Below are 27,183 nucleotides of genomic sequence, written 5' to 3'. Positions count from 1 at the left end.
AAAGGATTGCTATGTGCAATAACATGGATCTCACAATTGTAATGTTGAATGGAGTGAGACACAAAAAAGAGGGAGAAAAAAAGATAATCTTGTTTGATTCCTTTTATTTGAACTTCAAAAAAACAAGTTGTGGAAGCTGCTTTTAGGGAAACAGGCTTGAGCGATGGAAGGTAGAAAAGGCCCACAGTGACCCCTTCGCAGGCCCGTCAAGTGACCCACCTCAAAATATCGATAGGCCCTAACTAACCAATGGGCTACTTACAACTACGCAGTTACCAAAAAAGGGAAGATACCGTATGTCACCATACCTCCTTCCCTTCCCCCTTTAAAAACAGCCCCTACACACTGCCTCATGGCAGAGAGCCTCTCTTCTGCTGTCCTGCCCACCACTCCCTTGTGTGTATTTCAATAAACTCCTATCTCCTTTGTTCTTCCTCAAGTGAATTCTTTCAACCTTCCATGCCATTGCTTCCACCAATCCTTGCCCCAATTTGGGGGCCCACATCCGATCAGACAGACACCACATTTAGACATCACACAGGTGTTAGTAGTTAGCCCTTGGGAGGAAGCTTGAGAGGGTTTCTGGGCTGCTGGTTATGCTCTGCTTATTGACCTGGGTGCTGGCTCTACTGGTGTCCTTGTTTTGTGAAAATTCCTTAAGCAGCACACTATACTTTGTATCCTTTTGATATGTACGTATGTTGTACCAGTGTGAAAGTTTGCTCAAGGGGTGCTTGGGTGGCTCAGTCCATTAAGCGTCTGCCTTCAGCTCAGGTCATGATCTCAGGGTCCTGGGATCGAGCCCCATGTAGGTCTCCCTGCTCAGCGAGGAGCCTGCTTCTCCCTCTCCTTCTGCCCCTCCCTCACACCCACTTGTGATTTCTCTCTCTCAAATAAATAAAATCTTTAAAAAAAGTTTGCTTAAAATAATGAAAATCATTGCACAAAATAAACTGGAAATACCTGGGTAAGAATTACAAGAATTAACTGAGATTAGGACGCCTGGGTGGCTCAGTTGGTTAAGCGTCTGCCTTTGGTTCAGGTCATGATCCCAGGGTCCTGGGATCGAGTCCAGCTTCGGGCTCCCTGCTCTGTGGGGAGTCTGCTTCTCCCTCTCTCTCTGCCCCCTTTTCATTCTCTCTCTCAAATAAATAAAATCTTAAAAAAAAGAATTAACTGAGATTATTCGTAACATTGTTTATTGCATTGAAAAGTCTTTACAAAAAGACATTGTGCACAAACAGAAGTGGAGCTATAAAGAATACAGCAAACTGATGGCTGATGAGAGTAATGGCAAACTTAAAATGTAGCATTTTTATTATATTTAATAGTTTTGTTCAAAAAGGATGCATCAGAGTAGTTTGAAAGGCTACTTTACATTTAATAAAAAATATGTGCAAATATTTCCAAATGTACATGTTTGATTTTTTTCATTTGTTATTGAAATTCATATACAAACACTGGAATCTTACCCTATAGGTTAAAAACATAACAAAAGACAACTTCAATTTCAAGTAAAATCTCCATTGACAATACAGATTTAAAAGTTTGGTTACTATTCACAAAATGCACAGAAAAGACAGTATACCTAGAGTGTGCTTGGGAAGCAAGTCAGACTGTGGTCTTGTAATAGTCACAAGTGGACCCAAGACTTTACAAGACTCTAGCCTTATTGTAAAATGGAACTTTGGAATTTCCTTCAACTAATTTAAAAAAAAAAAGGGCAGTGCATATTTCCTCTATTAAACAGAGGTATTCATCCATTTTCTGCAAGACTGTTATATTCACTCTTAGAAGATTTGTCCTGTTATAGGCAGGTATTGGTGTGGAAATTGGATGATATAATCCTGGTTAGGCTGTTCCCAACAGGGGAGACATCTGTTCTAAATCAGTGAAGGACAGTACAACCCATAAATGAAAGAAGATTGTAACATTGCAATCCACTGCAAGTCACTCAAATTCCGGTATGCAGAATGATTTGCGTAAGGGGAAATGACAGGGATGCTTTTAGTTAACCAGTTTGATATGACCACTGATAATAATCCGTCAGAAGTAGATAACTTGTTTCTGATTGTATTTAAGAAACAGAAAGATAAGACATGCTGCCTTTGGATAGCCAAACACATTTGGAAATTTCACACATTTGTGCCAAAGGTACAATATAAATCTCAACCAGGCAAAACAGTATCTTAGTTGGCGACCTGAGCATTTCTTTCTCCCTAGAAATTAAGTACAACTTCATTCACTTCAGTGTGAAATACATGGAAATAGTCCTCAGGACTAAAGACTATATATTATATATAATACCTAGAAAATCATTGGTACTCAGAAAAGATTAAGTAAAAATAAAAGATATAAAATGTTCTGGTTTAAAATATGGATTTTTAAAAACCTAAGTATATTCAATGTATATATTCCAAACCAATGTTTTTCTTTTGATATTAAGCTCATTTAGAATGTTCTGTCTTAAAAAACTCATTTTAAACATAGATTTATATACAGGATGTTCACTTTTTAGATTTTTTTTTTGGAAAGGTAGTCAGAATTCTGTTAAAGATCACATATTTCACATGCTGCTAAAGTTTTAGAGAAAAATATAAACTCAGTCATATCAAAATTTTTTTGGTTCAAAATAACACAATTTTTGCATTCGATTTTAAAAAGACCATACCTCTATAGACCTATACACGATGATCATTTCGATTAACTAAGATAAATTAAAGCTGCATTTTTAAGCTAGAGACAGTCTGTCGTATATTTTATTTGATCGCAATTGTGATCCATGACTATTATCATATCAAAAAATGATTTCTACAAACCACAATAATCTTATTGCTTCGCTTCTCTGAATCCGTGTTTCGAAACTAGATCAGCTTTTAAGTGAACCTTTTTTTTCTTTTTTTTTAATTTTGAACTCTGGTTACATATCTGGTCACATATAATCACATTGATTATTAAGTACTAAGTTTGCATTTTAAAAACTTCATTGATGTATTCACTAAAAGTGATTTTTGAAGATTTTTCTTGATAAACGCATTAATAATTAAATTTCTGCATTTATTCAGTGTCGCCCTACACTGACCAGTGCAGCTCATGGGTATCAAGGTCAGTCAGAAATGGATTTCTCTTTAGGATAATCCTTCCTGATTTACCTGCCCACGGAGACTGCTGGGGCACACTTAGCCCGACTAAACAGAGGTACACCAGTATCCACGAGAACACTGTTAGCAAATCTGTTGTGGGGCGGGGGGGGGGGGGGGGGGGGGAAGCAGCATAACATTAGCAGATCTGGACACGGCTGAATCACCTGGATAATTCTCCTCAGCATTTTGCACATCTTAGAGGTAGGCTATTTATTTTATGAATAAAGCCTTTAAAAAAAATTCTTAGTGGTTCTCTTTCATTGGTTAAGAGGTTAAAAAAAATTGAAGAGGTTTGAAAATCAAATGGAAAGAGAATGAGTGTTTCAAGTCCAAAGAAATAGTCAATGCAGAAAATGTTTGCATAGAATGACATTGGTGGGTGAATTCTGCCTTGCAGTCCTTGCTTATAGCAATCTCCTGAGCCGGCTTTCAGGAAGCAAGACTACGCATAGCCTGTGGAAACGAAGGGGAAACAAAGTGTTCATACACATGAATTCTCCTTTAGTCTAATGCTCTTTGTTTTTTACAAATATGATTTGATAGTTTGGGTTACTCACATTATTCATCTTAGGTGTGTGTAGGGTAAAAACTTAATTTTGTACCTCATCATTCTTAGATTTATTTAAAAGCAACAAGTACTATTTATCAAGCACTTTACTATGTACAAGAGTACACAGTACTTTTACATGCATCCTTTAATTTTCACAACTCTGTGAAGTATTACTATTTCCATTTCACATGAAGAAGCTGAAATGAAGACATGATCAGTAATTTTCCCCAGGCTACACAGCCAGTAACTATTAGATTCAGGGGTGGCACACATATCTGTCTGGTTCTAAGGCTCATACCCTCTACATCTGATACTAATGATGGACTCTATGTTGGTTAAATGAATTTAAATAATAAAAAAATTTAAAAAATACAGCTCATACCCTCGAAACCACTCCACTCTACTCCTTTGCTACCTACAGGAACCCTAACTAAATGATCCTTTTATGTTACCTGAATAATGATGCCATTAATTTATGTGGCAATCCGAAAATACTTCTGTAATGTGGCAAGTTCTTAAGTTCCAATTGTTTTAAAAGGTTTTATTTATTTATTTGCTAGAGAGAGAGAGCGAGAGCACAAGCAGGGGGAGTGGCAGGCAGAGGGAGAAGCTGGCTCCCCGCTGAGCAGGGAGCCCAATGTGGGACTCGATCCCAGGATCCTGGGATCATGACCTGAGCCGAAGGCAGACGCTTGACGACTGAGCCACCCAGGCATCCCTTTAAGTTTGAATTTGATGAGTTTTTACTCAACTAAGCCTTATAACCACACTCATAAACTAATAAAGCTGGAAGTACTTCTACGCTCAAGAATGACATTCCCAGGGGAGCCTGGGTGGCTCAGATGGTTAAGCGTCTGCCTTCGGCTCAGGTCATGATCCCAGGGTCCTGGGACCGAGCCCCGTGTCAGGCTCCCTGCTCCGCGGGAAGCCTGCTTCTCCCTCTCCCACTCCCCCTGCTTGTGTCCCCTCTCTCGCTGTCTCTCTCTGGCAAATAAATAAGTAAAATCTTATAAAAAAAAAAAAAAGAATGACATTTCCAGACTCACTAAGCTGGTGGACTAAGGATGCAGGACCTCTGATTTTCACCCTAGCAATGTATTTTCTCCACAAAAATCTCTGCCTGTCATCCTCACTGCCTGATTATACCATAGGGGTTCAAATATTATTCTTCTCGACATCTTTTATCAAGATCTGGAATAAGGCAGAGAAGGCATGCTAATCAGATTTGCCTATGACACCAGTAGGATGGATAGTTAATATGCTGGGTGATGAGTTCAGAATTTGAAACTATATCCGTAAACTAGAACCAACAAGATGTAATCTAGCAAAAATATGTGTAACCCTGCATTAGGGTAAAAAACCAATTACATAACTATAAATGGGGAGCCTAGCTGGGCCATAGTTTGTGTAAAATGACCAAGTTTTTTGTTGGCCCCTGCTCAACAGAAGCCAAGATTTTGAGGAGTGCCTGGGTGACTCAGCCGGTTAAGCATCTGACTCTTTTTTTTTTTTTTTTTTTTTTATTCATGAGAGTCAGAGAGAGAGAGAGAGAGGCAGAGGCAGAGAGAGAAGCAGGCTCCCCGCCTAGCAGGGAGCCCGATGCGGGACTCGATCCCAGGACCCCGGGATCATGACCTGAGCCGAAGGCAGATGCTTAACCATCTGAGCCACCCAGGCGCCCCATCTGACTCTTGATATCAGCTCAGTTCATGATCTCAAGGTCGTGAGATCAAGCTCCCTGCGTTGGGCTCCACGGTCAGCAAGAGTCTGCTTGAGAGTCTCTCCCTCTCCCTTTGCCCCTCCCCCGTGCTCACTCTCTCTTTCTCTCAAATAAATAAATAAATCTTTAAAAAAGAAAAAAGAAGCCAAGATTTTGATGTGGCTGCAATGAAAATAAACACATTTTAAAGTCACAGTAATAGACATATTTTGACAAGATCAAGGTTGATTGTGGTTGTGTAATCTCCATGCTGACCTAACTCCACCTGGGATTTTGTGTCCCACTCTTGACAAATTTTGCGCCCATGGGGAATAAAGGGAGCTAGAGGAATCTAGCCTGGGGTAGAGTCTGTTGGACCCCTGAGAGCTACTCTCAAATAGGTAAAGGCTGTTCAGTGGGAGGGCTTGTGTTGCTAAAGAAGGCAGACCTCAGTCCACTGGGTAGTTTTTTTTTTTTTTTTTTTTAAAGATTTTATTTATTTATTTGACAGAGAAAGACACAGCGAGAGAGGGAGCACAAGCAGGGGGGAGTGGGAGAGGGAGAAGCAGGCTCCCCGCCGAGCAGGGAGCCCGATGCGGGACTCGATCCAGGGACTCCAGGATCATGACCTGAGCCGAAGGCAGTCGCTTAACCAACTGAGCCACCCAGGCGCCCCACTGGGTAGTTATTAAAGAAAGGCTGCATCTAGTTTTGGAAGCAAAACTAACACTTGGAGACATCCAATCATGTGACAAACTCCCTTGAAAAGCTCTCAGTTGCCAATATCTGGAAATGTTCACACATAAGCTGAGTGAACATCCTTAGGGATGAAGTAGGAGAGATTTCTGCAGGGGCTAGGATGTGGATGTCTTGATATTCCAAGACATCTTTTAACTTTAAAATTCCTAGGATCTTCCTTTGTTGCCTGCCCCTCCCCCTGCTTGTGCTCTTGCTCTCTCTCTCTCTGGCAAATAAATAACTAAAATCTTTTACTTGGTGGTGGAGCCACAAAGATTCAGTCAGATACTACGTTTAGGTCAAGGTTCCTAGGAAGAGTCTGATGTCCCAAGAGCATCAGAAATACATGGGCTCAGTCTCAAATGGAGGAAGTGTCTTGTTTACCATTATCAGCCAGATGAAGAAAGTTCCGTGAGGTTCCTGTCCCTCACATACTTCTCCTGAAGCTTATAAAACTCCTGGGTTAGAAATTCCCTCCATCTACCTCTCCCCCATCCCACGGTCCTTAGGTGGGGAAGGAAGAAGACATATGCAGAGGCTTAGGTATAAAATCAGGCCCAGTGTGTTGGCTGCTCCCAGTCACTGATTGTGCCTATATGTCTGGGGCAAAAGGTCCCTAAGTACTTAATGTCTTCAAGGGACAATTCTTGTTTTCCATTTTCCCCTTTCTATGAAGCCATCCTTTTGGTATATTTTTAAAAATCATTTTCCCTGAATGGTTTTAGTCAGACATAGTCACTCTTTGTATTATGCTATTCAGTCAAGGTTCAATCCAAATTATTTTCACTGAAAGGAAATAATGATCATACCTCATCCTGGACATCAAGTTCTTCTTCAATCAGCTCTGCTTCCATTAATTCAAGAGGATCTTTACAGTCTTGGATGAGAGTAATCTTGACCAAGAGAACAGAGAATATTTATTGGAAAGACAATGACATCAGCCCACCCTGATACTCCTCTGAAAATCATTCGAAGCTTTGCTGGTGCTTCTCATCTATAATCTCCATACCGCATAATCCTTTTCAGCTTTCTTGCTCTTTTACATTTCCCACCTCAGGATTTTTCCTCGTACTAATTTTTCACATTCAAGTGTGAACTAGCATGGCTCTCCACTGTCTCAGCTCCTTCTCAGCTCTCTTCCCCAACCTCTGAAGCGTGTACTGCTTCCCGAGTCACCCTGTCTGCCTAAATGACTCAGCAGCCAATCGTGTTTCTCCTTCAGTGGTGGAGCTGAGAGCACTTAGTACCCCATCGAGCACGCAGTGAGTGCCCAGTGAAGGGCTTGTGACTGATGACAATAAGCCGTCCCCGGCTGAATCGGATGAAAATTAATTTTATTGGAAATGGAAGCCAGAGTGTACGGACCACACAGGTTGGTTGTTCGGGAAGTTCTGCTTTTTAGCAGTAGTATGCAATTTAATCTTCCACACAGAGGAGACCAATAACAACTTGGGCCTTGGCTTATGTATGAAGAAGGATATTTCTAAAGCAACTCCAGATGTGTATCAAGGCAAGGGTAGTGTTTCAAAGTGCTTTTGAGTGACTTTGCATCTCAGAAATAAATAACCCAATTCTCTTTGCTCAGGGGAAATGCATTAGAGACTTAAGTCCCTGTGCAGGTGGTCATGACATAAAAGTTAGGGGACAGGTAGAACCACCAGTTGAGGCTATCCTGGGATAATCCTTGTGGTGGTCAAATAAAAGGACAGGGAGAGGGTCACACCACTGCATCCGCAATATCCAAACACGCAAGTTATGTTTCTTTAAGGGAAGGAAAGTACCACAGGCAAGATTTATCGTCATTTGCTGTCCATCTACCGGGTATGGGGCTTTGTGCTAGACAGTGAGGGCATATAGAAGTAAAAGTTCCTGGTGTAACAGGTCATCAGGACTGCTCAGCCCTCTACCCAGTGAACCAGTAAGTGTATGACATAAGCGTTCAGTGATACTCAGTCTAACACTTGCTCAGGGCCAAAAAAGTCCATCCCAGCCACTCACAAGGCCTCCCTGTTGGCAGACAAGATTGAGTCTAACCCGGGAAGGGGCACTCTTGGTCAGTGGTTTCTGCGGCATTCCTGGCCTGAGACCTTGAATCAGAAATAGAGTAAAAACAAATAACGAAACAACCATTTTCATGTTGAGAAAGAATTTGACACCTCACTTTAAATACTTCCAATGTGAGGGTTTTTTTTTTTTTTAGATGCTGTGTATGATCCTGCTTTGTTGTTGCTGTTACCTATGGGTTAGAGAATTTTAAGTTAGAAAATAGAAAAAGGTTTATGAGTTTTCAAAGATGAGCATCTTGCATGCAGCTTGCTTGCTTTCTTCTTCTTCTTTTTTTTTTTTTGACATTTGTGGTTTTACTACTTTTTTTCTTTTATGTATTTCAGATCCACACCTTGGTATTTAGTACTAATATTTTCCCCAGCAGCATTAAGCAGTCTCTCCACTAACAAGAGCTGAAGAGAATAATGCACCATTGTTTTCTAAATTAATTTTACTTCAAACATCAACTTCCAATCTACAATAAAAATCTACTCATCCTAATTTTTAAAAAGAAGGAACCAATTGAAAATATAGTACACTGTGTCACTGGACTAATTACTATTGTTGTTATTTTATAAGTATTTGTTTTAGTTGCCCAGATTCACTGTCAGAAGGTCCATGAAAGAAGAGGTTCTTGGACCAGGCCCAGTGACCCAGCCCAATGCCCTGTCCAATGACCCAGTCTGGAATGCTTGGCTCTCTGGGGGATACGTCTGGAGAGTTGACAAAATAGGGAGGCTCATGGGAAACCAGGGTCTATTCTATTTTGTTGGAAAGAATTAACTCTGGGCTGATTCATGACTTTTCTTTTTTCCTTTTTCAAAAATCACTTATGACCTAATGGATCCTATTTAAAGACATTTATCATCGAGATTTTCCAGATGGCTGAAGATTTAAATTGTATTGTGCATCGTATACACAAATCACAGAAAATCCAAGACTCACCACCTATATTCTAAAAAGGCATTATTACAGCTAATGTCTATTTTTATTGGTAAACCCACGCATTATAAAATTGATATGTATCAGGTACTACCAGGTGCTTTCCTATAAACTATCATATTTAGTCATCATATCAACCTAGTAAGGTAAATGTTTTTACTCCCATTTTAATGATGAGAAAAGTGAGGCTCCGAGAAGTTAAGCAGGTGGCTCTAAATCCTAGGAGGCTGGGATTCAAAAATAGATTTGTGCAGTTTTTGCTCTTTACAGAAATCGTGGTAGTTTAGGAAAGATACATATGTAGAAAGGTTAAATGTTTACCGTTTCTAAAATGGAATCTTGACCCTCTCGAGATTTAACCTGGTTCTGTAGATGGAGGACAGCATCATGGACGGTCAAGAAGAATATGTCCTTTCTAATGTTATCATTAAAGAAACCGCACTTCTCCAGTTTTTCTATCACATGATCTTCAAAAGAAAGAAAGAATGTTCAGTCTCTAGGAAAGCACATTTTTGTAACATCAGCCAATACTACATTTTGTCAGCTCCTCCTTTTAATTGCTTTCCCCCCATTTTCAAAACGTGACCCTGCTCTAAACTGGCTGAGTTTCTATTCCAAAAGCACCTGGAATGGTTGTACCATAACTGGTTGCTTTAGACAGCCTTGGTTCCCGACCACCTTGTTGTTGCCAGTGAACCCGTCCTCAGGCTGCTAGGAGCCTGGATGCTAATGGCTCACAGCTGGGCCTTCTCTGAAGAATTTTCCTTGGCCACCAGTTTATACCCCAAACTTGGGTGGCCTACAGCCCTTGACTGACTGATATGGGGGTACAAAGACTGGCCTGCTTGCCTCAGGAAGGATAACCCCGTGATGCTCTTCCTGCTGTGTGCCCCCTGTGACATCAGGCTCAGGTAGACTTCTAAAACCATGGCTTTGTCCAGCCTCTTCCATTAGCCCCTCCCGAATTTCTCAGGCATACTCTCAATAAATCACTTGTGTAAGAATCCTTATCTCAGGGCCTGCTTCTAGACAACTCAGCCTAAGCACTAGCATTTTCCTACATACATACACTTGTGCATAGACAGACACAGACTCAGACCCTAGAGGATTCTCTACTTCTAAGGGATCCAAATCATCCCCATGGTAAATTTTTCCCATTGACCCCGCACTGCTGTCAGGACGTGGCTCACCAGCTCTACTAAACAAGTTGGAAGTAATATCTTTCCAGGTTCCAAAAGGCCCTCAGAGGAATTGCACAATGGGTAGAGTTTCTGTTTGTGGCACTGAAAAATTTTGGGACCCAGTCATTGTAATGGTTGAAAAACACTGTGACTCTTCTTACTGCCACTGACTGAACTGTATACATCAGTGTGACTAAAATGGCCACTTTCATGTTATACATCTTTTACCCCAATAAAACACAGTTTTTAAAAAAAGGCCTCTTTGGACATTATGCACCCACATTCCAAGGTAGAAGAAAGGGCTTAGGAGAAAGTCTTAGGGGTAGATACATTTGTACATGCACTTACCTTGAAGGGATGCAAAGTACACATTTACATCAATTCTGTGAAATTCTTTGACAATCTAAAAATGTAAAAAAGAATGTAACAGTGAGGGACTTTATCTGCCCATAATTCAGTAGCATTCCATTACTTCCTCAGGAGAAACGTGAACACTTTCATGGTTAACCAGGATTTCGAGGAAATTGGAGAACAGTTGGAGACTGTTATTGGAGATTATTGGAGAACAGTTCGTTCTTGGAAAACCAGAGAGGTTTTCTCTGACCTACAATGATGGTAGGACGAGGGATGAAAAGGCCATGTCTCCAGAGGTGGCAGCATCTAGCACACAATAATAGCACAGTGCTGGACAGCACAGAGGCGCTTCAACAATATTTGCACAAGAAAGGGAAGAAAATGGGCGCCTGGGTGGCTCAATTGGTTAAGCGACTGCCTTTGGCTCGGGTCATGGTCCCGGGGTCCTGGGATCGAGTTCCGCATCGGGCTCCCTGCTCTGCGGGGAGCCTGCTTCTCCCTCTCCCACTCCCCCTGCTTGTGTTCCTTCTCTCGCTGTGTCTCTCTCTGTCAAATAAATAAATAAAATCTTTAAAAAAAAAAAAAAAAAAAGAAAGGGAAGAAAATACAGGAGGCTTCCTAACACAGCCCCTGCTGATTGGAGACAAGAGTATACATTTGTATCTTTGAATGGAAGACATGTAAGTATGGATATGTGGTCACTGGATGCCAAATGTAAAAAACTGACCTAAAAAGTCCTCTGTATTTTGACTCTATCACTGTGAATGTCCTGATTGTGATTTCTGTACTTTAGTATTGCAAGATGTTACCATGGGGAGAAATTGGGTAAGGGGTACATAGGCTCTCCCTGTATTATTTCTTACAACTCCATGTGAATCTACAATTATCTCAAAATAAAAAATTTAATGAAAAAGATCTAGATACAGCCAAAGCAATCTTGAGAAATAAGAACAAAGCTGGATGTATCACAATCCCAGATTTCAAGATATACTACAAAGCTCTAGTAATCAAAACAGTATAGTATAGGCGAAAAAACAGACATATAGATCAATGGAACAGGATAGAAACTCCAGAAATAAACCCACACTTATATGGTCAACTAACTTACGACAAAAGAGGCAAGAATACACAATAGGGAAAAGACAGTCTCTTCAAAAGTGGTGTTGTGAAAACTGGACAGCTACATGCAAAAGAATGCAAGTGGGCCACTTTTTTACACCATACACAAAAATAAACTCAAAATGGATTAAAGGTCTAACTGTGAGACCTGAAACCATAAAAATCCTAGAAGAAAATATAGGCAGTAACTTCTTTGACATCGGCCATAGAAATATTTTTCTAAATATGACTCCTCAGGCAAGGGAAACAAAAGCATAATGTAACTATTAGGACTTCCTTAAAATAAAAAGCTTTTGCACAGCAAAGGGAACTATCAACAAAACAAAAACCATCAAAAAAACAAAAACAAAACAGAACAAAAAACCCAAACCTAGCAACCTACTGAATGGGAGAAGATATTCACAAATGATATACTCAATAAGGGGTTAATATCCAAAATATATAAAGAGTTTATAGAACTCAACACCCCCACACCCCCAATAATCTCATTAAAAATGGACAAAGGACTTGAATAGATATTTTTCCAAAGAAGACCTATAAATGGCCACCAGACACCTGAAAAGATGCTCAACATCACTCATCATGGTAAATGCAAATCAAAACCACAATGAGGTATCACCTTGTCAGAATGGCTAGTATCAAAAAGACAAGAAATAAGAGTTGGCAAGAACATGGAGAAAAAGGAACCCTTGTGTGCTGTTGGTGGGAATGTAAACTGGTGCAGCCACTGTGGAAAACAGTATGGAGGTTCCTAAAAAAATTAAAAGTAGAAATAACATATGATCCAGTAATTCCACTACTGGGTATTTATTTACCCAAAGAAAATAAAAACACTAATTCAAAAAGATATATGCACCCCTCTGTTAGTATTGTAGCATTACTTACAATAGCTGAGATATGGAAGCAACCCAAGTGTCCATCAATAGATGAATGAGTAAGGAAGTGTGTGGACACATACACACACACACACACACACACACAAATATTACTGAGCCATAAAAAAGAATGAGATCTTGCCATTTGCAACAACATGATGGACCAACAGACACATAAAAAGATGTTCAACATCACTCATAAGGCTAAGTGAAATAAGTTACTCAGAGAAAGACAAATACCATATGATTTCATTCATATGTGGAATTTAAGAAACAAAACAAATGAACAAACAAACAAAAACAAAAAACCTGAGAGTCTTTTTTTTTTTACCCCAGTCTCAAATCCAGAGAACAAACTGATGGTAGGGGATGGGTGAAATAGGTGATGGGGATGAAGAGCACACTTACCGTGATGAGCACTGGGTAATGTAGAGAATTGTTGAATCATTATATTGTTTATCTGAGACCAATACAGCACTGTATGTTAATTATACTTCAATAAAAATATACAAATTAGTAAAAAATTTAAAACAAAAAACCAAGACACAAGAACTATGGGCAATAATAAAACAGAACTTGACATTTCTGGGGGAAAAAAAATCAAGACCTCTACACAAGTATAATGTTTGGAGATATAATTGCCCTTACAGGATTTGAAAGAACTATTTGTTAGGTGTGGAAAATATTCTGGCATTAAATAAGTTACGACTCTCCCCAAAAGTAATTCATTAAACCCTTGGACCAATACAATCTACAATGGAGCTGAGCCACAGATGAGAGTGAAATGCACAATGAAGAACAAGATTTATGTCTTCATTTCTGTTCTCAAATGAGTACTGTAATAGCCAGGCTTTCTAAAAGAACTGGAGTAGAAACTGCCAGCATATTCTTGAGCTCTTCTGTCAAGTATAATCACTTTTCTACCTTACCAGCCTTGTACCCACACCGCAGAATCATTGTCTGCCCTTGCCGAGGTAGCCAGGAAGCCCCGATTAAGCTAAACCCCAGTTAGGGGTCATTGCCATACTTTTTTAATAGACTTAATTTTTTTTTAAATTTTAATTCCAGTGTAGTTAACATACAGTGTTATATTAGTTTCAGGTGTACACTATAGTGACTCAACTGTCCAATATATTGCCCAATGCTCATCCTGATAAGTGTACTCTTAATCCCCTTCACCTATTGGGGTCATTTCCACTTACTACATCTGATTGTCGGTGCCTTGAACCTCTTTTTCTCCCTGGCCCTCTTAATACCTACCTGAAGCTTCACCTAAATTTGACCCCTCTAGTCAAGTTGACACACTGGTTAGTCTATTTGGGAGCACTTCATACAGTTGGTTTTAAAAGGTTACTTAATGTTTGCTTCCCCTCTAGACTGTTTAGTCCCCTCATAACAAACCCTGTAAAGTAGGCACCATCATTACCCCCATATTGCAGATGAAGAAATTGAGGTACAGACAGATTAAGCGACTTGTCCATGGTCACACTGCTAGTAAGTAGTGGAGCCGGGATTCAACCCCCGTGTGGCCTCACAGACCATGCTTTAAAATATTGCATTTTATTGCAAAAGCATTCCTCTAGAAAAATTACAGATCCAACAATTGTCCCTTTGCAAGACCAGGTAACCCCTATCATGTTACTACTGCCAAAGCTCCAAATCTATAATCCAAAGCACCAAAACCTTACCATTCGCAGTGATCTCACTCCAACAACATCCAAAAAAGACACAGCTCCACAGTCAAGCACGAGGCTATGGATTGGCACTTTGGGAACATTCACTTTGACTGGAAGCTCAGAGTTCCAATCCACTTGAATCTCTATTTCCTTAGTTGGGATATCAAGGTCTTCTGGATCTTCAATATCTTCGTCAGGCTCAAAAGCATTATTTGATGAACCAGCATCCCTTATAATGCCATTCTAAACAAAGAAAACACTGCCAACTTAAGTGCCAATGACTGGGGGACATCTTTTAATGATTCATCTCAAATTACTTAAAAGTCCTATACACTGTTCCTTGGCAAGCAAAACATCAAAGGGGTGAACTCTAAAGGAATGAGATTTACCTCAGTCCAAACTGTGATGTTCCCTAGGAAGAAAAATGGAAGAGCAGAGGAGCCAGGAAACTCTTGATTTCTGGAAGATTGTGGAACTTGGCCAAGAGATACATTGGCAGGAGAGTCTGAATAAAAGGTAATAGATCTAAAAGTTTATGAACTTAACTGTCTTCTATTGTGAGTAATTTTCTGGTATCAAATTAGCACTAATTTTGTTCCCTTCAGTAAAAATAAGGTTTATTTCTCGATGGGAAAAAAAAAAAATACACCCTGAAAAATCACACCCTGCATTTCCAGAGAGTTCTGCTGATTTTCAAATTCTCTCCCATTCCCTCTTGCCTACAAGAACAACTCCACTGTCTCCTTGTACAGATCTGGGTACCAATGGGAATAAATCTAATTTTGACTATCTGCTTTCATTTCCATCTGAACAGGGAAAGAATTTAACAAGGAAAAGAAAGATGTCACCTCACCTTTGTTGCTCTTAATTGTCCTTTTTTGATGAGTTTCTGTATTTTCCTCAGTGCTTTCAACCTCTTATTATATACTCTAATGGCATCAAATCCAACCTTTGGAAAGAAATGTCAAATTACTTAAAACGTCTGGTTCCTAATGCTCATTAATGGCAATTGTTATCTGGAAAGGTTATCTCTCAAGTGGTATCATTCCTTGAGACATCCCGTGGAAAAAGAAATTCTAAGGTCTGGTGGAGGTCTCCCCTATCAGCTCTACCCCACCTACCCAGAGACTCAGGAAAGATATTCTCATATTAAAGGCTCTAAGCTGGTAAAAAACAAAAACAAAAACAAAAACAAACAAAAAACAGCAAAGAATAACCTCTTTAGCTTTAAGTCTGTGTTAACAAATTTCCTTGACATCACAGAGCCCTTTTGTTATTGCAAAATCACATAGGACCATTCCTGTGAACGAGTTTGCTCTGGACCTCACTCAGAAAACACTGATGTAGAAACTTAGCATCAGAGCTTGGCACGGCATTCAAGACCACAATTTCCTGCTGACATATTCCACTTAGACTTTTTACCCTTTACTCCAACTGGGCAAATATCCCCCCTCCCCCAGCCCAAAGATGTGTACCTACCTTTGACTCTCAGCTCACAGAGTTTCCAAACACCTGGCATAACCCTTCTTCTGCCCAACTGTCACGCCCAGCCTGATCTGTCCAACTGCCTGGGATTGCTCCCTTCTGGAAACTCTTCACATGTACTGTGTATACTACTTATTTGGAACTCAAATTCTACCGGGAGACATCTTCTACTGTTTTTGTCTTCCATAGTTATTGCTACCTGGATTTTAACACATATGGTATTGTTGGTGTTTTCCTATCCCCCAATAGATTGTAAGTTACTGGGTTGTTATAATTCTTAACGCCCCATACAAATGGAATAGGGTGTAGGGCCTTAGCCCCGTTTGAGCCAATAAATACCTGTAGAATGAATGAAGTCGCAAAGGAGGTTAGAAACCAAATTGCTAGGGATAAAATACTCACTGTGGACTTGATACACTTTTTAAAACCATCAACGTTGCCATAAAAAATAGGACTAGAAAATCTAAGAATCTTCACTCCTTCGAGTTCTTCAATCTAGCATTAAAAAAAAAGTGTGAGGTTAAATAACCTTGGGCTTCAAACATTTTGATTCAATTTCTGGCTTTGGGGGGCACCTGGGTAGCTCAGTCGGTGAAGCATCTGACTCTTGGTTTCAGCTCAGGCCATGATCACGGGGTCCTGGGATGGAGCTCCACCCCCCACCCCTTGGGCTCCGTGCTCAGTGCAGAGGCTGATTGTCCCTCTCCCTCCCCCTCTGCTCCCCGCCTTGCTCTCTCTCTCTCTCTCAAATAAATAAATAAAATCTTTAAAAAAAATTCTGGCTTTTCCCCTAGGAGGAGAGTTACGGTTGTTCAAAGGAGCTGGGCAGTAGCACCCACCTCTCCCTGAATAGGGGCTTCCCCCACTTAGAGGCCACAGGTTACTCAAACTGCTGGAACTTTACCAACCCAGAGAGGGTCAAGTTAGGAAGGGCCTTCATAAGCAATTACTCAACCCTCTGATTTCCAGATGGAGAAACTGAGGCTGAGAACAGTGACATGATTTTGCCTCAAGTTCATACCACTGTCCACCCCCTTTGTTCTTTGACTACAGTTCTTTAAAAATAGAAAGAAAAAAAAAAGGTAGCACACTGAGGGGATCTGCAAGAACTGAGGCCTAGGATGTCATCTGCTTGTTCTTACCCTGACAGAGTGGCCAGACCAAAAATAAAGCTTACAGAATCCTAGACTTTTCTAGTCTTTAGGAATCCTAGCAATTTCAGTCCAGCCCCTGAGATGAGCAAGCAGGTGCTGGGAGGCTGAGCAACACAGGCAGAGTCTCCCCAGGGTGGAGCCTAGAACTGTAAACTCCCAAACTCAGCCCATGGTTCCCTGAGCCAAAAGGTTCTCTACCATCATGGTTAGCTCTGGTCAGCACTTGGCTCAACATAACTGAGAAAGATTGTGGAAATAAATTAAGTAGCAGCTAATGGAATTCCAGAGTCAGTGTCCAACATTCTTTATACTCAATTGTTTTTTTCTGCATTTTCTTTCTCTGCTTTTTCCCCTGGTGACCACTAAGCTACTTTATTTGCACGGAACAAAAGCCCATCAGTGGGCTGTGTCTTTCCTTTGTTTTTTCATTTCCGGTATTATATATTATTTCTTCCAAGATTAGAGCAACATGTCAAAGAAGGTTCCTTGTGACAGAGAACTTAAAAGTCTCGTGTTAGAATTAAATGAAAATCACCTTATGATGATTTCAGGTAATTTCAAAGAGGATAAGGATTAGATAGTAGATAAATAGAATTTTGAGGCAACTTCTGGAAATCATCAAATTGCCTATTTAAAAAAAATTCCTCTTACAATGGTTTTACATGAAAAGAACATTCAAACTAGCATGGACACAATTCATCCAAACCACACGTATCAGAAGGTACATTGGGTCAAAGTTTTCATGACACCCCAGTGGACTTCTAGACGTTCCTGGCAGAAGCCTCCCCCTTAGCTACCTTCTACCTGATACACTAAAAAAGAAATACACTGCCCCTGAAAATCCAGGCCAGAAAACCCACATTCAGCAAACGTCTCACAAAGGCACTTACATTTTTGTAACTCTTGGTACTTTTGTAAATGTCTGTGCTAGGAATGCTTCCAAGGCCATTCCATGAGGGACTAGAAGAAGAAAAATTAGGTCAGGATTTTTTGGAACAGGCCTCCTTTGGAATAAAACATTAGAAGAAATAACAGATAGGAAAGAGCCCGTCGTTCTGGTGTTTTTGGCCCGTGTCTTCATTACAGATGACATCTTCCTGCAGGTACTCTGAAATGAACAGCTGGTGTTTGTGTGGGCCCTGGGAGAAGGAGGACTTTCCTGAGGGCTGACAGAAGTCATGAGCATCCACTTCCATGTGTATAACACTTTAGAGGACAAGCAAAGAGCTTTCATACATGGTGAATTTTATCTAAGTGCCACCATCCTTCTGGAAGGTCAGCAGTCCTATCTTCATTTTTATGGCTAAGCTGAGGGTCAGGTAAGGTCAAAAAGGCCCCAGAGGTAAGGAGCAGGGCAGCCTTTATGTTTGACCCAGGGGTCCTCACTGCCTGGCACAGTGCCTGGAACTTACTGGTGAGGTATAGCAACTTTCTGGGGAAGTATGGCGAGTCTTCAGGGATCAAATTAGTCTCAGTTGATAGAAATGGGAGCCTGGCGGGACCAGGAGGAAATTCTTCCATCAACCAGACTGTTGGTTTCCTGCTCCTGATGTAATCAAATAAATCCCGTGATTCTTCAAGTGTGACCGGGGACAGATGCTAAATACAATTCCTGAAGAAAGAGTATCTGTTTGGGGTACTCTCAGCAACGTGTTCCCCGGATCAACCATATAATTACTGGCAATGAAACACTGTGGAGGATACTGCTTTCGCTTGGCTAAAAGCCTAGTTACCAAATCAGCCGCTAAAATGTGCCACTGCTTTATCCTCGGCTTATTGGGCTATGCTGGATTTTCATGTAATGCTCATAAGCTATGTCGTCTCTCTCCTCAAAACTTTCTCACCCAACCACACCCCCACAAGACCAAGAGAGCATGAGAAGCAGCATCTTCCAAGGCCAGGTTCGGAGTTACTTCCCAGAAGCAAATTGGGCACGTTGGGAGCTTGGGAACTCTCTCAGCCCGTGGGCAACCACGGAAGGATGCAGAGGCAGTGAACACAAGCTTTTGGGAAGACTCCAGTGTGCTGGGGTAGGGAAGGAGGAGGAGAAGGGGAACTGGCCAGTGGAATGAGAAGCGTGGGCTTATGCAAAGCGGGAGGGGTCTCGGCTGATCTTTTTCCCGGTTTCTTATTCCTGTGCGGCCCAAGCACAGGCAGAGAAGAGGCCAGAAGTCTGGGAAGCTAACAGAGGTTTTAAGGAGAGAGACAGGCTCTGTTCGCCTCTCTGTTGGGACTTCATAGACCCAGGAGGGCACATACCGAAAGCCTCTCAAGAGTCAAAACAGAAGCAACAAAACACCAGACACTCAGGCTCCCTCACAAATTGTTCTCGGTGACGTCAAGCCATGTCTTTGCTGCCTTCCCTCTTCATGTGACCTAATGACGCCTACCTCATATGATCATGTGGCCTATGGGGTGCATGCTTCATTTGGCCAATCTGAAGGATAGCTAGCTACAATCAACGCTTTCAAAGTCTCCTGTTCGGCGTTACTAGCTTCAGGAGAAAATGGCCTGTAGTCTATTTAGCAGCTACCTTGTCCCAAGCCTCGGGCCCAGTGCCCCACACACTGCATCTCATTTGCAGAAGGAACCGCATGGCTACCTTGGTCCTTTGCTGTGTCACGAATTTCTGAGTCTTATAACCACCAAAAGGAGAGCGTAGCAAAAGAGCCCGTGACTAAGTGCACAGATTTGGGGATGAGATACACCCGGGTTTAAATCCTGACTCCGTGACTTACTAGCTGTGTGATCTTGGGGAAGGTTCTTAACCTTTCTGAGCTTCGATTTGCTTCCCTGTAGAATGAGAATAATAAAACCTATTCATGGGATTTTTTTCGAAGACTAAATATAATAACATGTGTCAAGCACTAGGGGCTTAATTCACAGAAGCCCTCAATATACAGTAACTATTATGAAAGGGAGTGGCTTCCCTTTATTTTATCAAAATGGTATAAGAAACCACAGAGTGTGTGGTCCTGTTTGTGGGAAATCTGGGTCTTACATTACTCACAATTGAACTCTCAGGACCACAGTGAGCAGTCCAAACATGAGGCCAGCCAGTAAACCGAGGTCCAGCCCCAGAATGATGGATGCTATGCACGTAAACACCCAGATAACCTAGGACAAAATGGAAATGGGAAGAATTGCATTAATCTGCCAGGTACCATCAAGTGAGAGACTACCTGTGGAAATAAGATCAATTGTCCATGAACAAATTTCAGCCTTTTTTTTTTTTTTTAATATTCTGACTTCATTTCATGTTGAAGTGGAAGTGGAAATTGACCTTTCTGATAAAGACCAATTGTCCCATTTCAATGTGTTTTCATATAATTTTTAAATAGGGAAAATATGAACATAGTTCAAAGTGGAATTAATATAAAAAAGGTCTACAGTGGGAAGTCTTGCTTCCAACCCTTTCCCCTCTCCATCCATCCAACGCCCCTCCCTACTTGTGTTCTCTTCTATTTCCATGTGTGTCTGTATGCACACACATGTGCACGCTTTTCACCAGCATTGCTTTTTGCAAATACGACTGAACAGCAGTATTTTATTTTCCTATCTTTTAATGTATTGTACACACTATGCCATGCTGCACTGGTCTCTTTTTCACTTCACAATGTGTCTTGGAGAACTTTTCCATATCAATCAATAGTTTTCTCCTTTTTGTTTGTCCTGATTTAAATGAGAGCGGGACTCTGAAGGACTTAGCTTGTGGTTGTTACAGTTCCTCAGACCCGTTGCAAAGTTTACTTTGGTCAGTTATACTCACCAGGGTTTTGTATTTTGGTTTTACCTTGTTTTGTGTTTTGTTTGTCCTTCTATACTACAGAGGTGTTTTTTGTTTTTTTAATTGTTTTTTTAATTTGGTTGGTTGGTTTGGTTGGTGCTTAATTTGTTTGTATGGGATTCTTCCTGGATGGAAATAGATCTCCCCAGAGATACAGGACCTTCACAAAACTTGGTCCATGTGGCAGGCTTCAGAGCCTTGGCTTATCCACAGAATTCTAATTTCTGCTCTGGGAATCCCAAAATGCAAGTGAGATTTAGGATATAATGATGTGGCCGGAAGCATATAAGAACCAAATCTTGGGGTGCCTGGGTGGCTCAGTCAGTTAAGCGTCTGCCTTCGGCTTAGGTCATGATCGTGGGGTCCCTGCTCAGTGGGGAGCCTGCTTCTCCCTCTCCCACTGCCTGCCGCACCCCCTGCTTGTGCGCTCTCTGTCAAATAAATAAATAACATCTTAAAAAAAAAAAAGAACCAAATCTTATTTCAGACAAAAACGGGTGGTAAGTGACTTACAGCATCGATCTTATTCTGTCTCCACAGACGAGGAATGTCACACACCTGCAAGAACATCCCTTTCAGGTTGGCAATGACAACAGCGGCCAAGACCGACTGCCAGGAGAGACAGGGAAGGCTGTGTTATTTGGGGGAATGGCTTTCCATGTGACGAGTTTTAAATCTCCTGTTATTTCTCTGGTGGCAGAGCAGTGAAGCGAGATTATGCAATCAGCGTGCCCAGAAGCAGGGCTATACCTTCTGCAAGGGTTCCAGCAGCTTCCCCAGGGCAACAATGGCGATCATCACAATCCCAGCCGAGATGATGCCGGCAATCTGAAAGACACACACCTCCCGTGAGCAGGGCTCATCCTCCTCTCGTGTCTTCCAGCTTGCTGGATGCGGGCAGAGAGTCTGTTCGTGGGGGCACCTGACGCTTCCCTACTCACCCCCTCTGCTCAATACTGTCGAGAGAAATGAGAATTATTTCCTAAAACTACACAATGGAAGGAAAAATGGGAAACAGACCTAGGGGAGCTACGGCAGAGGAATTAAAGACAGGAGACCAAGCCTGCTAAGGGAAAGCCAGTGGGACCTGGATTTCATCGGGATGTATTACAGACCCAGAGCTTTGGTGTCCACTGGGGAGGCCAGACTTGCAATCCTTTGCCATAGCAGGGAACCTGGGCCATCCCCTCCCCCCCAACAGCAAATCACTGAATGTTCTTGGGAAATACATTCTCACGGCACACGTCGGACTCTCCCGCCTTAGGGAACCAGCAGCCATAATGGCAACTTGGACAACACTTCATACTTACGGCACAGGACTCCCACAAAAGTCTCGGGTGAAATAAGTGCACCAGTCCTGCTGCAGATTCAAAATGCTACATGAGCATGATGACACGCGGGACCGCGTCCCCGGCTCCTCTGAGCGTCCGCAGATGCAGGCTCAGAGCGTGGCCCCAGGATGATGGGGCCAGTGCAGGGGTTAAAGGACCTTCAGAACCTGTACCTTCGCGGGCCAAAAAGCTCTCCTAAGATCGTAAATAGTTAGGAGAGAGGCTGAGTGGGTGGGGCTGTTCTCTGGCGCCATTAGCTCACCAGTGAACTCGGCTGAGACAGCTGGAGCATGGCCGATGTGAAGACCGGATGCTCTGAAACAGAGGAACCAAGGAGACAGAGCACCAGAAGCAAAGCGGTGGGAAAAGCAACAGGCAAGACGGGCCTGGGCACAAGGGCCGCCTGCCCCAAGAGTCGGAAGAGAGACAGATAAAGCCAACATCAATAGAAATTCCGGAAGCTTCAGGAAATTTCAAAGTCACAGTCTTTCCACCTGGCAAATGGATCATTCAACGTTCTAATTATGGTTAGACCAGCCCGAGGCAACATTACATATCTGATGGACTAAACACTTTGCTTTGTACTTCCAGAGCTCTTTTTTAGGCTCTTAGCACCACACCTCCAGGACCCTTGTGCCTCGGTACCTTTCCCTCCCCTATCGGGGCAGAAAAACTAAGGGCCTGCCTTCCTTCCTTCCTCCTTTCCTTCCTTCCTCACAATTGCTTAACCAACATTGGTTGCCTATCACGAGCCATTTGCATCTTGCTGTGGATGCGGGGCTCTGCAAGTTGCTGCAAGAAATGGAGATCTGCGGACAGAGACCACAGCCAGCTGCCCAGCTCATGCCAGGAGAATGGCCACCTACTCGCCAACTACACGTAACCGTAAGCTGCCAATGATGTGGACCGAGATGAATTTTGGTCACTCTGTTAAAATCTGTAAGGGATCCATTACTTGTACTTACTTTATAAGGCTGGATTGTGGGAATTGCTGTAGATTTTATGTCCATGAGCACATTCAATCACTAGGTAATTAATGATTCTTCTATAAGTGAGAAGATCATCAGAGCTGAGAATAGTTTGTAATCAGAATTAGTTTTTTTTTTTTTAAGATTTTATTTATTTATTTGAGACAGAGAGAATGAGAGACAGAGAGCATGAGAGGGGGGAGGGTCAGAGGGAGAAGCAGACTCCCTGCCGAGCAGGGAGCCCGATGCGGGACTTGATCCCGGGACTCCAGGATCATGACCTGAGCCGAAGGCAGTCGCTTAACCAACTGAGCCACCCAGGCGTCCCCAGAATTAGTTTTTGGTGAGTCGGTAGGAGTCAGGTGGGGCGAGAGAAAGAACAGGTTGTAACGTTAAGCTCTGCTACAATCTGAGGATGTGCTGCAAACCGTTAATGAGCACTGACCCCCATTACTGCGTTCATTCATTCGGGAACCATTGCTTTCTGATGTCTCAGGCACAACATCTGTACCCTGGGACTACGAGGCTCCTCAGGAACAATCAGCATTTACGAGTATGAGCCAGGGCTTTACAGATGTTTTTATTCAATCCTCACAACATCCCTTTGAGGGGGATACAATTAACATTCCCATTGTACAGATGCTGAGACTGAGGCCCCAACAGAAGAGAAAACACGAGAAGCACACAACAAGGGAAGACCTGCCGGTTTCTGTGGTCATGAGTCCCTGGATTTCAGTCCAGGCACTTAGACTTTTAACCCCAGAACTTAGTATACATTTCAGTAATTAAATATCAAGCCACTTCTGTACTTGCTTCATTCTTCACTACTGAAATCCTGGCACCCTTCATTCCTAAATATAATACATGCCTGTGTGTGGTGGTGGGTATTAGCTTACCAGAACACCATTATCCCCTCAAAGGAATCGCTTTACATGGGCATTCTTCCTGGGGCGGCTGGCCCGTGCCTCCTTTGAGCCTGGAGGCCACAGCAGGAGAGTGGACATCACCAGTCGGGGACCCACCTGCACCCGCATCCAGCCCCGTACCCTGGAGAGTCTGTCAATACCCCATCTTCGATGAAAGCAGCAGAAACTCTCATGCTGACAGCCACCATCAGAACACGGGGGCAGCTCTGGAAATCACCTCTGACCTCTCCCCCTGGACCACAGACCCCTGGCTCAGCCTCCTGGTACAGGCTGTATTGTCTTCCCTGCTCCCTCAGAGCTAGAAAGGCCTGCCCGCGCCCCCCCCCCCCAAAAAAGTTCAATTTTAAAAAGAAAAATTCTGAAAATTAAAATTAAATTGTTGTTCAACAGGAGCCAAGAAATTGGAAGAGGCCCATTCTTCCAATCCCCCCACACAGAGATCCATTATAAATGGGAGAGGAGCATCATGTGCGCCCTGGGGACAATTAAAGCTCCCCCTGGACAAGCCACTGCAGGGAGTCACTAGTTTTCTCAATTATCTTTTGTACACTTAAGTCTCTGCCTTACTAAAGCCCTATCTGCAGACTGTGTGTGTGTTGTAGTGCTTACTTTGGATTCAAGGACGACCTCCTTTATAGCCTCAATGCCCTTTCTACTCTGAAACAATAGCTCTGTGTGGGGAGGGAGCCGCCTGCCCCCAGGCACGACAGAAACACAGTTCCTGAGCCTATGCCTTGCCCCCATCCACCTGCTTTGGCAAATCTGACCCCACCTGTTGTGGCTAGAAAGGTAGCCTTTGAGAACGGCGTCTGAGCTTTCTGGCCAATCGAAGGCGGGGTGATTCAGAGACGAACTGGGATGCCGGATTCTGGGTCACTTTGTGAACGCAACAACTTAGAACCACATTGAAAAGGCAAGATTAAACCCATGTTCGGAACTTCAGGAACAAAAATCATCCTCAAGAAGAAGGCCAAATGTTATGACCAAACTATCCTTGGCTGGCAAACTTGTTCTATTGGATGAAGGCCTCCGGAGGAAGTTCCTGATCCTTGGGTAGGGAACGTACACAGACACTTTTGATTCTCCTGAAAATACAATACCTCACTAATGCCCTGAAGTGCTCGGGCTCGGCCTCCTCTATCCCCAGATAACAAATTGATAAAAATCAGCATTCTTCACCACTGATTCCTTGTCAGTTCTTATTGTCCCTGGAAACGCAGGTCGAGTGTACCCACCTGCCAACTGAGCCCTGACACAAAGAGATACCTTTGAGAACCTGGGCATTGGGCAACCATGAATGTCGGTTAAGAGGTTTCCGGTGAGGAGATGGATCAAGGAGATGGAGGAGGCCTGGGTCAGATCCTCTCAAGAGGCACAAGCCTAGGTGCTCAAAGGCTAATTGCCTTGCTCGTTCTTGTGCAAGCCTTTCTGAGCGCCGCTCCCCTGGCCCATCCCCCGCAGGAGACAGACCCCCCCCCCCCACTGCTGTGCCTTACCTGGGTCTTTCCCCCAGTGCTTTCCTGGACAGCTGTGCGGGACAGGGCAGTGGTGGCAACAAAACAAGAGAAGAATCCCGAGAAGATGTTGCTGATTCCAAAGGCAATGAATTCCTAAGGCAGAGACGGGGGGACAGGGATGCTACAAATAGTATCACTTGGCAAGACCCTCGCCCAGTGTTTAAGGAAGCAGAGGAAGAAGGCAAACTCCCAAGCCCACCCTGTCTGGTAGCCCCAGACACTTGCACATTTGTGAGCAATTTAAAAGAAGCAACCTGGCAATGTAGCATATGCCCGCAAAAAAAAAAAAAACAAAAAAAAACCCCCAAAAACAAAAAACGGCCCTGCATGTATTTACTGCAGTGAACCGCCTCAATTTAAAGCAGTCACAACCATCATCGATGGTGTTTGGTGCATGGTTTTGCCAAATCATAGCTCCCATTACATAAAATATATCAGGAGACACTGGACTGCATGAAGAACTCATGCTGACCTAATACGTGAGCATTGAATGTTATTTATGACCTGACTGAATTAACTCTTAAAATTCGGCTTACTTCAGAAAGAAAAGAGATGCAGCCTGCATATTTCAAAATAATTTCAAATTAGCATGCATAAGAGGGAAACCAGCTCAATAAGGACCTGTGGAAGCAACCAATCCCTTCTTGAGCAGACAACAAAATCTATCCTGCTCATGCCTTTTTCTTCTTTGCAGCCCTACAAAAGCGGGTCAGCGCAAGGGTGACCATACCTGGTTCCCATCGATGGTGTAATCATACTTGATGGCGTAAACCTTTCCCACAGACACTGCAATAGCGTAAGCCACCACGGCGATGGAAAACGAGGCAGCCAGCATCTCAGAAAACAGGCTCACAGGTGGAAGTATGGGGGGCAAAAACCTAGTGAGTTTTTGAATGAGAAAAGGGCAGTGAGGATTTGACCACAATTCTCTGCTCCTACCCCGCCAAAGGCTATACCCACCCAACCCCAAGCCGGGCATGAAAGTGCTTGATCCCGAGGGGAAAAGCACATCGAGACAAGTAAGTGGTAGCATCGCTTTTACAGTTTTTAATTCAAAGTTGGTGCTATCTCATGGGCTGACCTTATTGTCTGCTCTTCGAGAGCCTACGAACGCTGCCTTATCTAGACCCCTGACATGAATAAGCCTGTCATTATGGATTCTGTAATATATAATCCCATGCCATGCCATTTCACACGTTAGTGTTTCTCCTAGCACAATTTTATCTTAAAGGTCTCTGAATTTAAAAGATAGTCTGGCCATAAAATGAGATTTGCCTTGTATGAAGAGAGGTCAGGTCTATGAAAGAGACAAACAATAGAAGATACTAAAAGAGCTAAGTAGAAAATCCATATCTTAAGAGCCATGATATTTAAAATCTTGAGTCCGGAAAAGATTACATTTATGTAATTATCAGAATGTTCCAGAATCACAATGACTAAGACTTCCCAGTGACTGTGGGGTCAAACGACTACTGTTTGAGATACCAGAGCTATTCTACAAACCATGTAAAGAAATAAGCCTAGGGGCACCTGGCTGGTTCAGTCAGTACAGCATATGATGCTTGATCTCAGGGTTGTGAGTTTAAGCCCCATGTTGGGCGGAAAAGCCCACTTATAAAGGAAAGAAAGAGAAAGAGAGGAAGGAAGGAAGGAGGAAGGAGGAAGGAAAGAAGGAAGGAAGGAAGGAAACCT

General features: G+C 42.6%; 1 protein-coding gene across 6 annotated transcripts in view; it reads right to left on the bottom strand.

Annotated features, from left to right (window-relative positions):
* Window positions 1-1,177: 1,177 nt before the first annotated feature.
* SLC26A4 (solute carrier family 26 member 4) overlaps window positions 1,178-27,183 on the bottom strand; it is a 72,033-nt gene continuing 46,027 nt past the window's right edge. For 5 of the 6 annotated variants that reach the window (XM_045864895.3, XM_064575418.1, XM_064575413.1 and 2 more), the window contains 13 exons: window positions 26,222-26,369; window positions 25,471-25,584; window positions 21,500-21,577; window positions 21,263-21,358; window positions 19,973-20,079; window positions 17,853-17,922; window positions 16,211-16,303; window positions 15,177-15,272; window positions 14,336-14,566; window positions 10,648-10,702; window positions 9,440-9,585; window positions 6,940-7,023; window positions 1,178-3,596 (listed from right to left, as the gene is read on the bottom strand). In XM_045864895.3, the coding sequence (XP_045720851.1) occupies window positions 3,573-3,596; window positions 6,940-7,023; window positions 9,440-9,585; window positions 10,648-10,702; window positions 14,336-14,566; window positions 15,177-15,272; window positions 16,211-16,303; window positions 17,853-17,922; window positions 19,973-20,079; window positions 21,263-21,358; window positions 21,500-21,577; window positions 25,471-25,584; window positions 26,222-26,369 (1,342 nt within the window). In that variant the 3' untranslated portion in view covers window positions 1,178-3,572. The remainder of the gene's footprint in view (window positions 3,597-6,939; window positions 7,024-9,439; window positions 9,586-10,647; window positions 10,703-14,335; window positions 14,567-15,176; window positions 15,273-16,210; window positions 16,304-17,852; window positions 17,923-19,972; window positions 20,080-21,262; window positions 21,359-21,499; window positions 21,578-25,470; window positions 25,585-26,221; window positions 26,370-27,183) is intronic. The other variant, XM_064575417.1, reaches the window with a different exon arrangement.

The sequence above is a fragment of the Mirounga angustirostris genome, unplaced genomic scaffold (assembly GCF_029215605.1).
Source record: "Mirounga angustirostris isolate CCGP_5_RB_7025 unplaced genomic scaffold, mMirAng1.0.hap1 SCAF_12, whole genome shotgun sequence".
Lineage (NCBI taxonomy): Eukaryota > Metazoa > Chordata > Mammalia > Carnivora > Phocidae > Mirounga > Mirounga angustirostris.
Note: the sequence above shows the minus strand (reverse complement) of the source record. Positions and strands in the feature narration are given on the sequence as shown.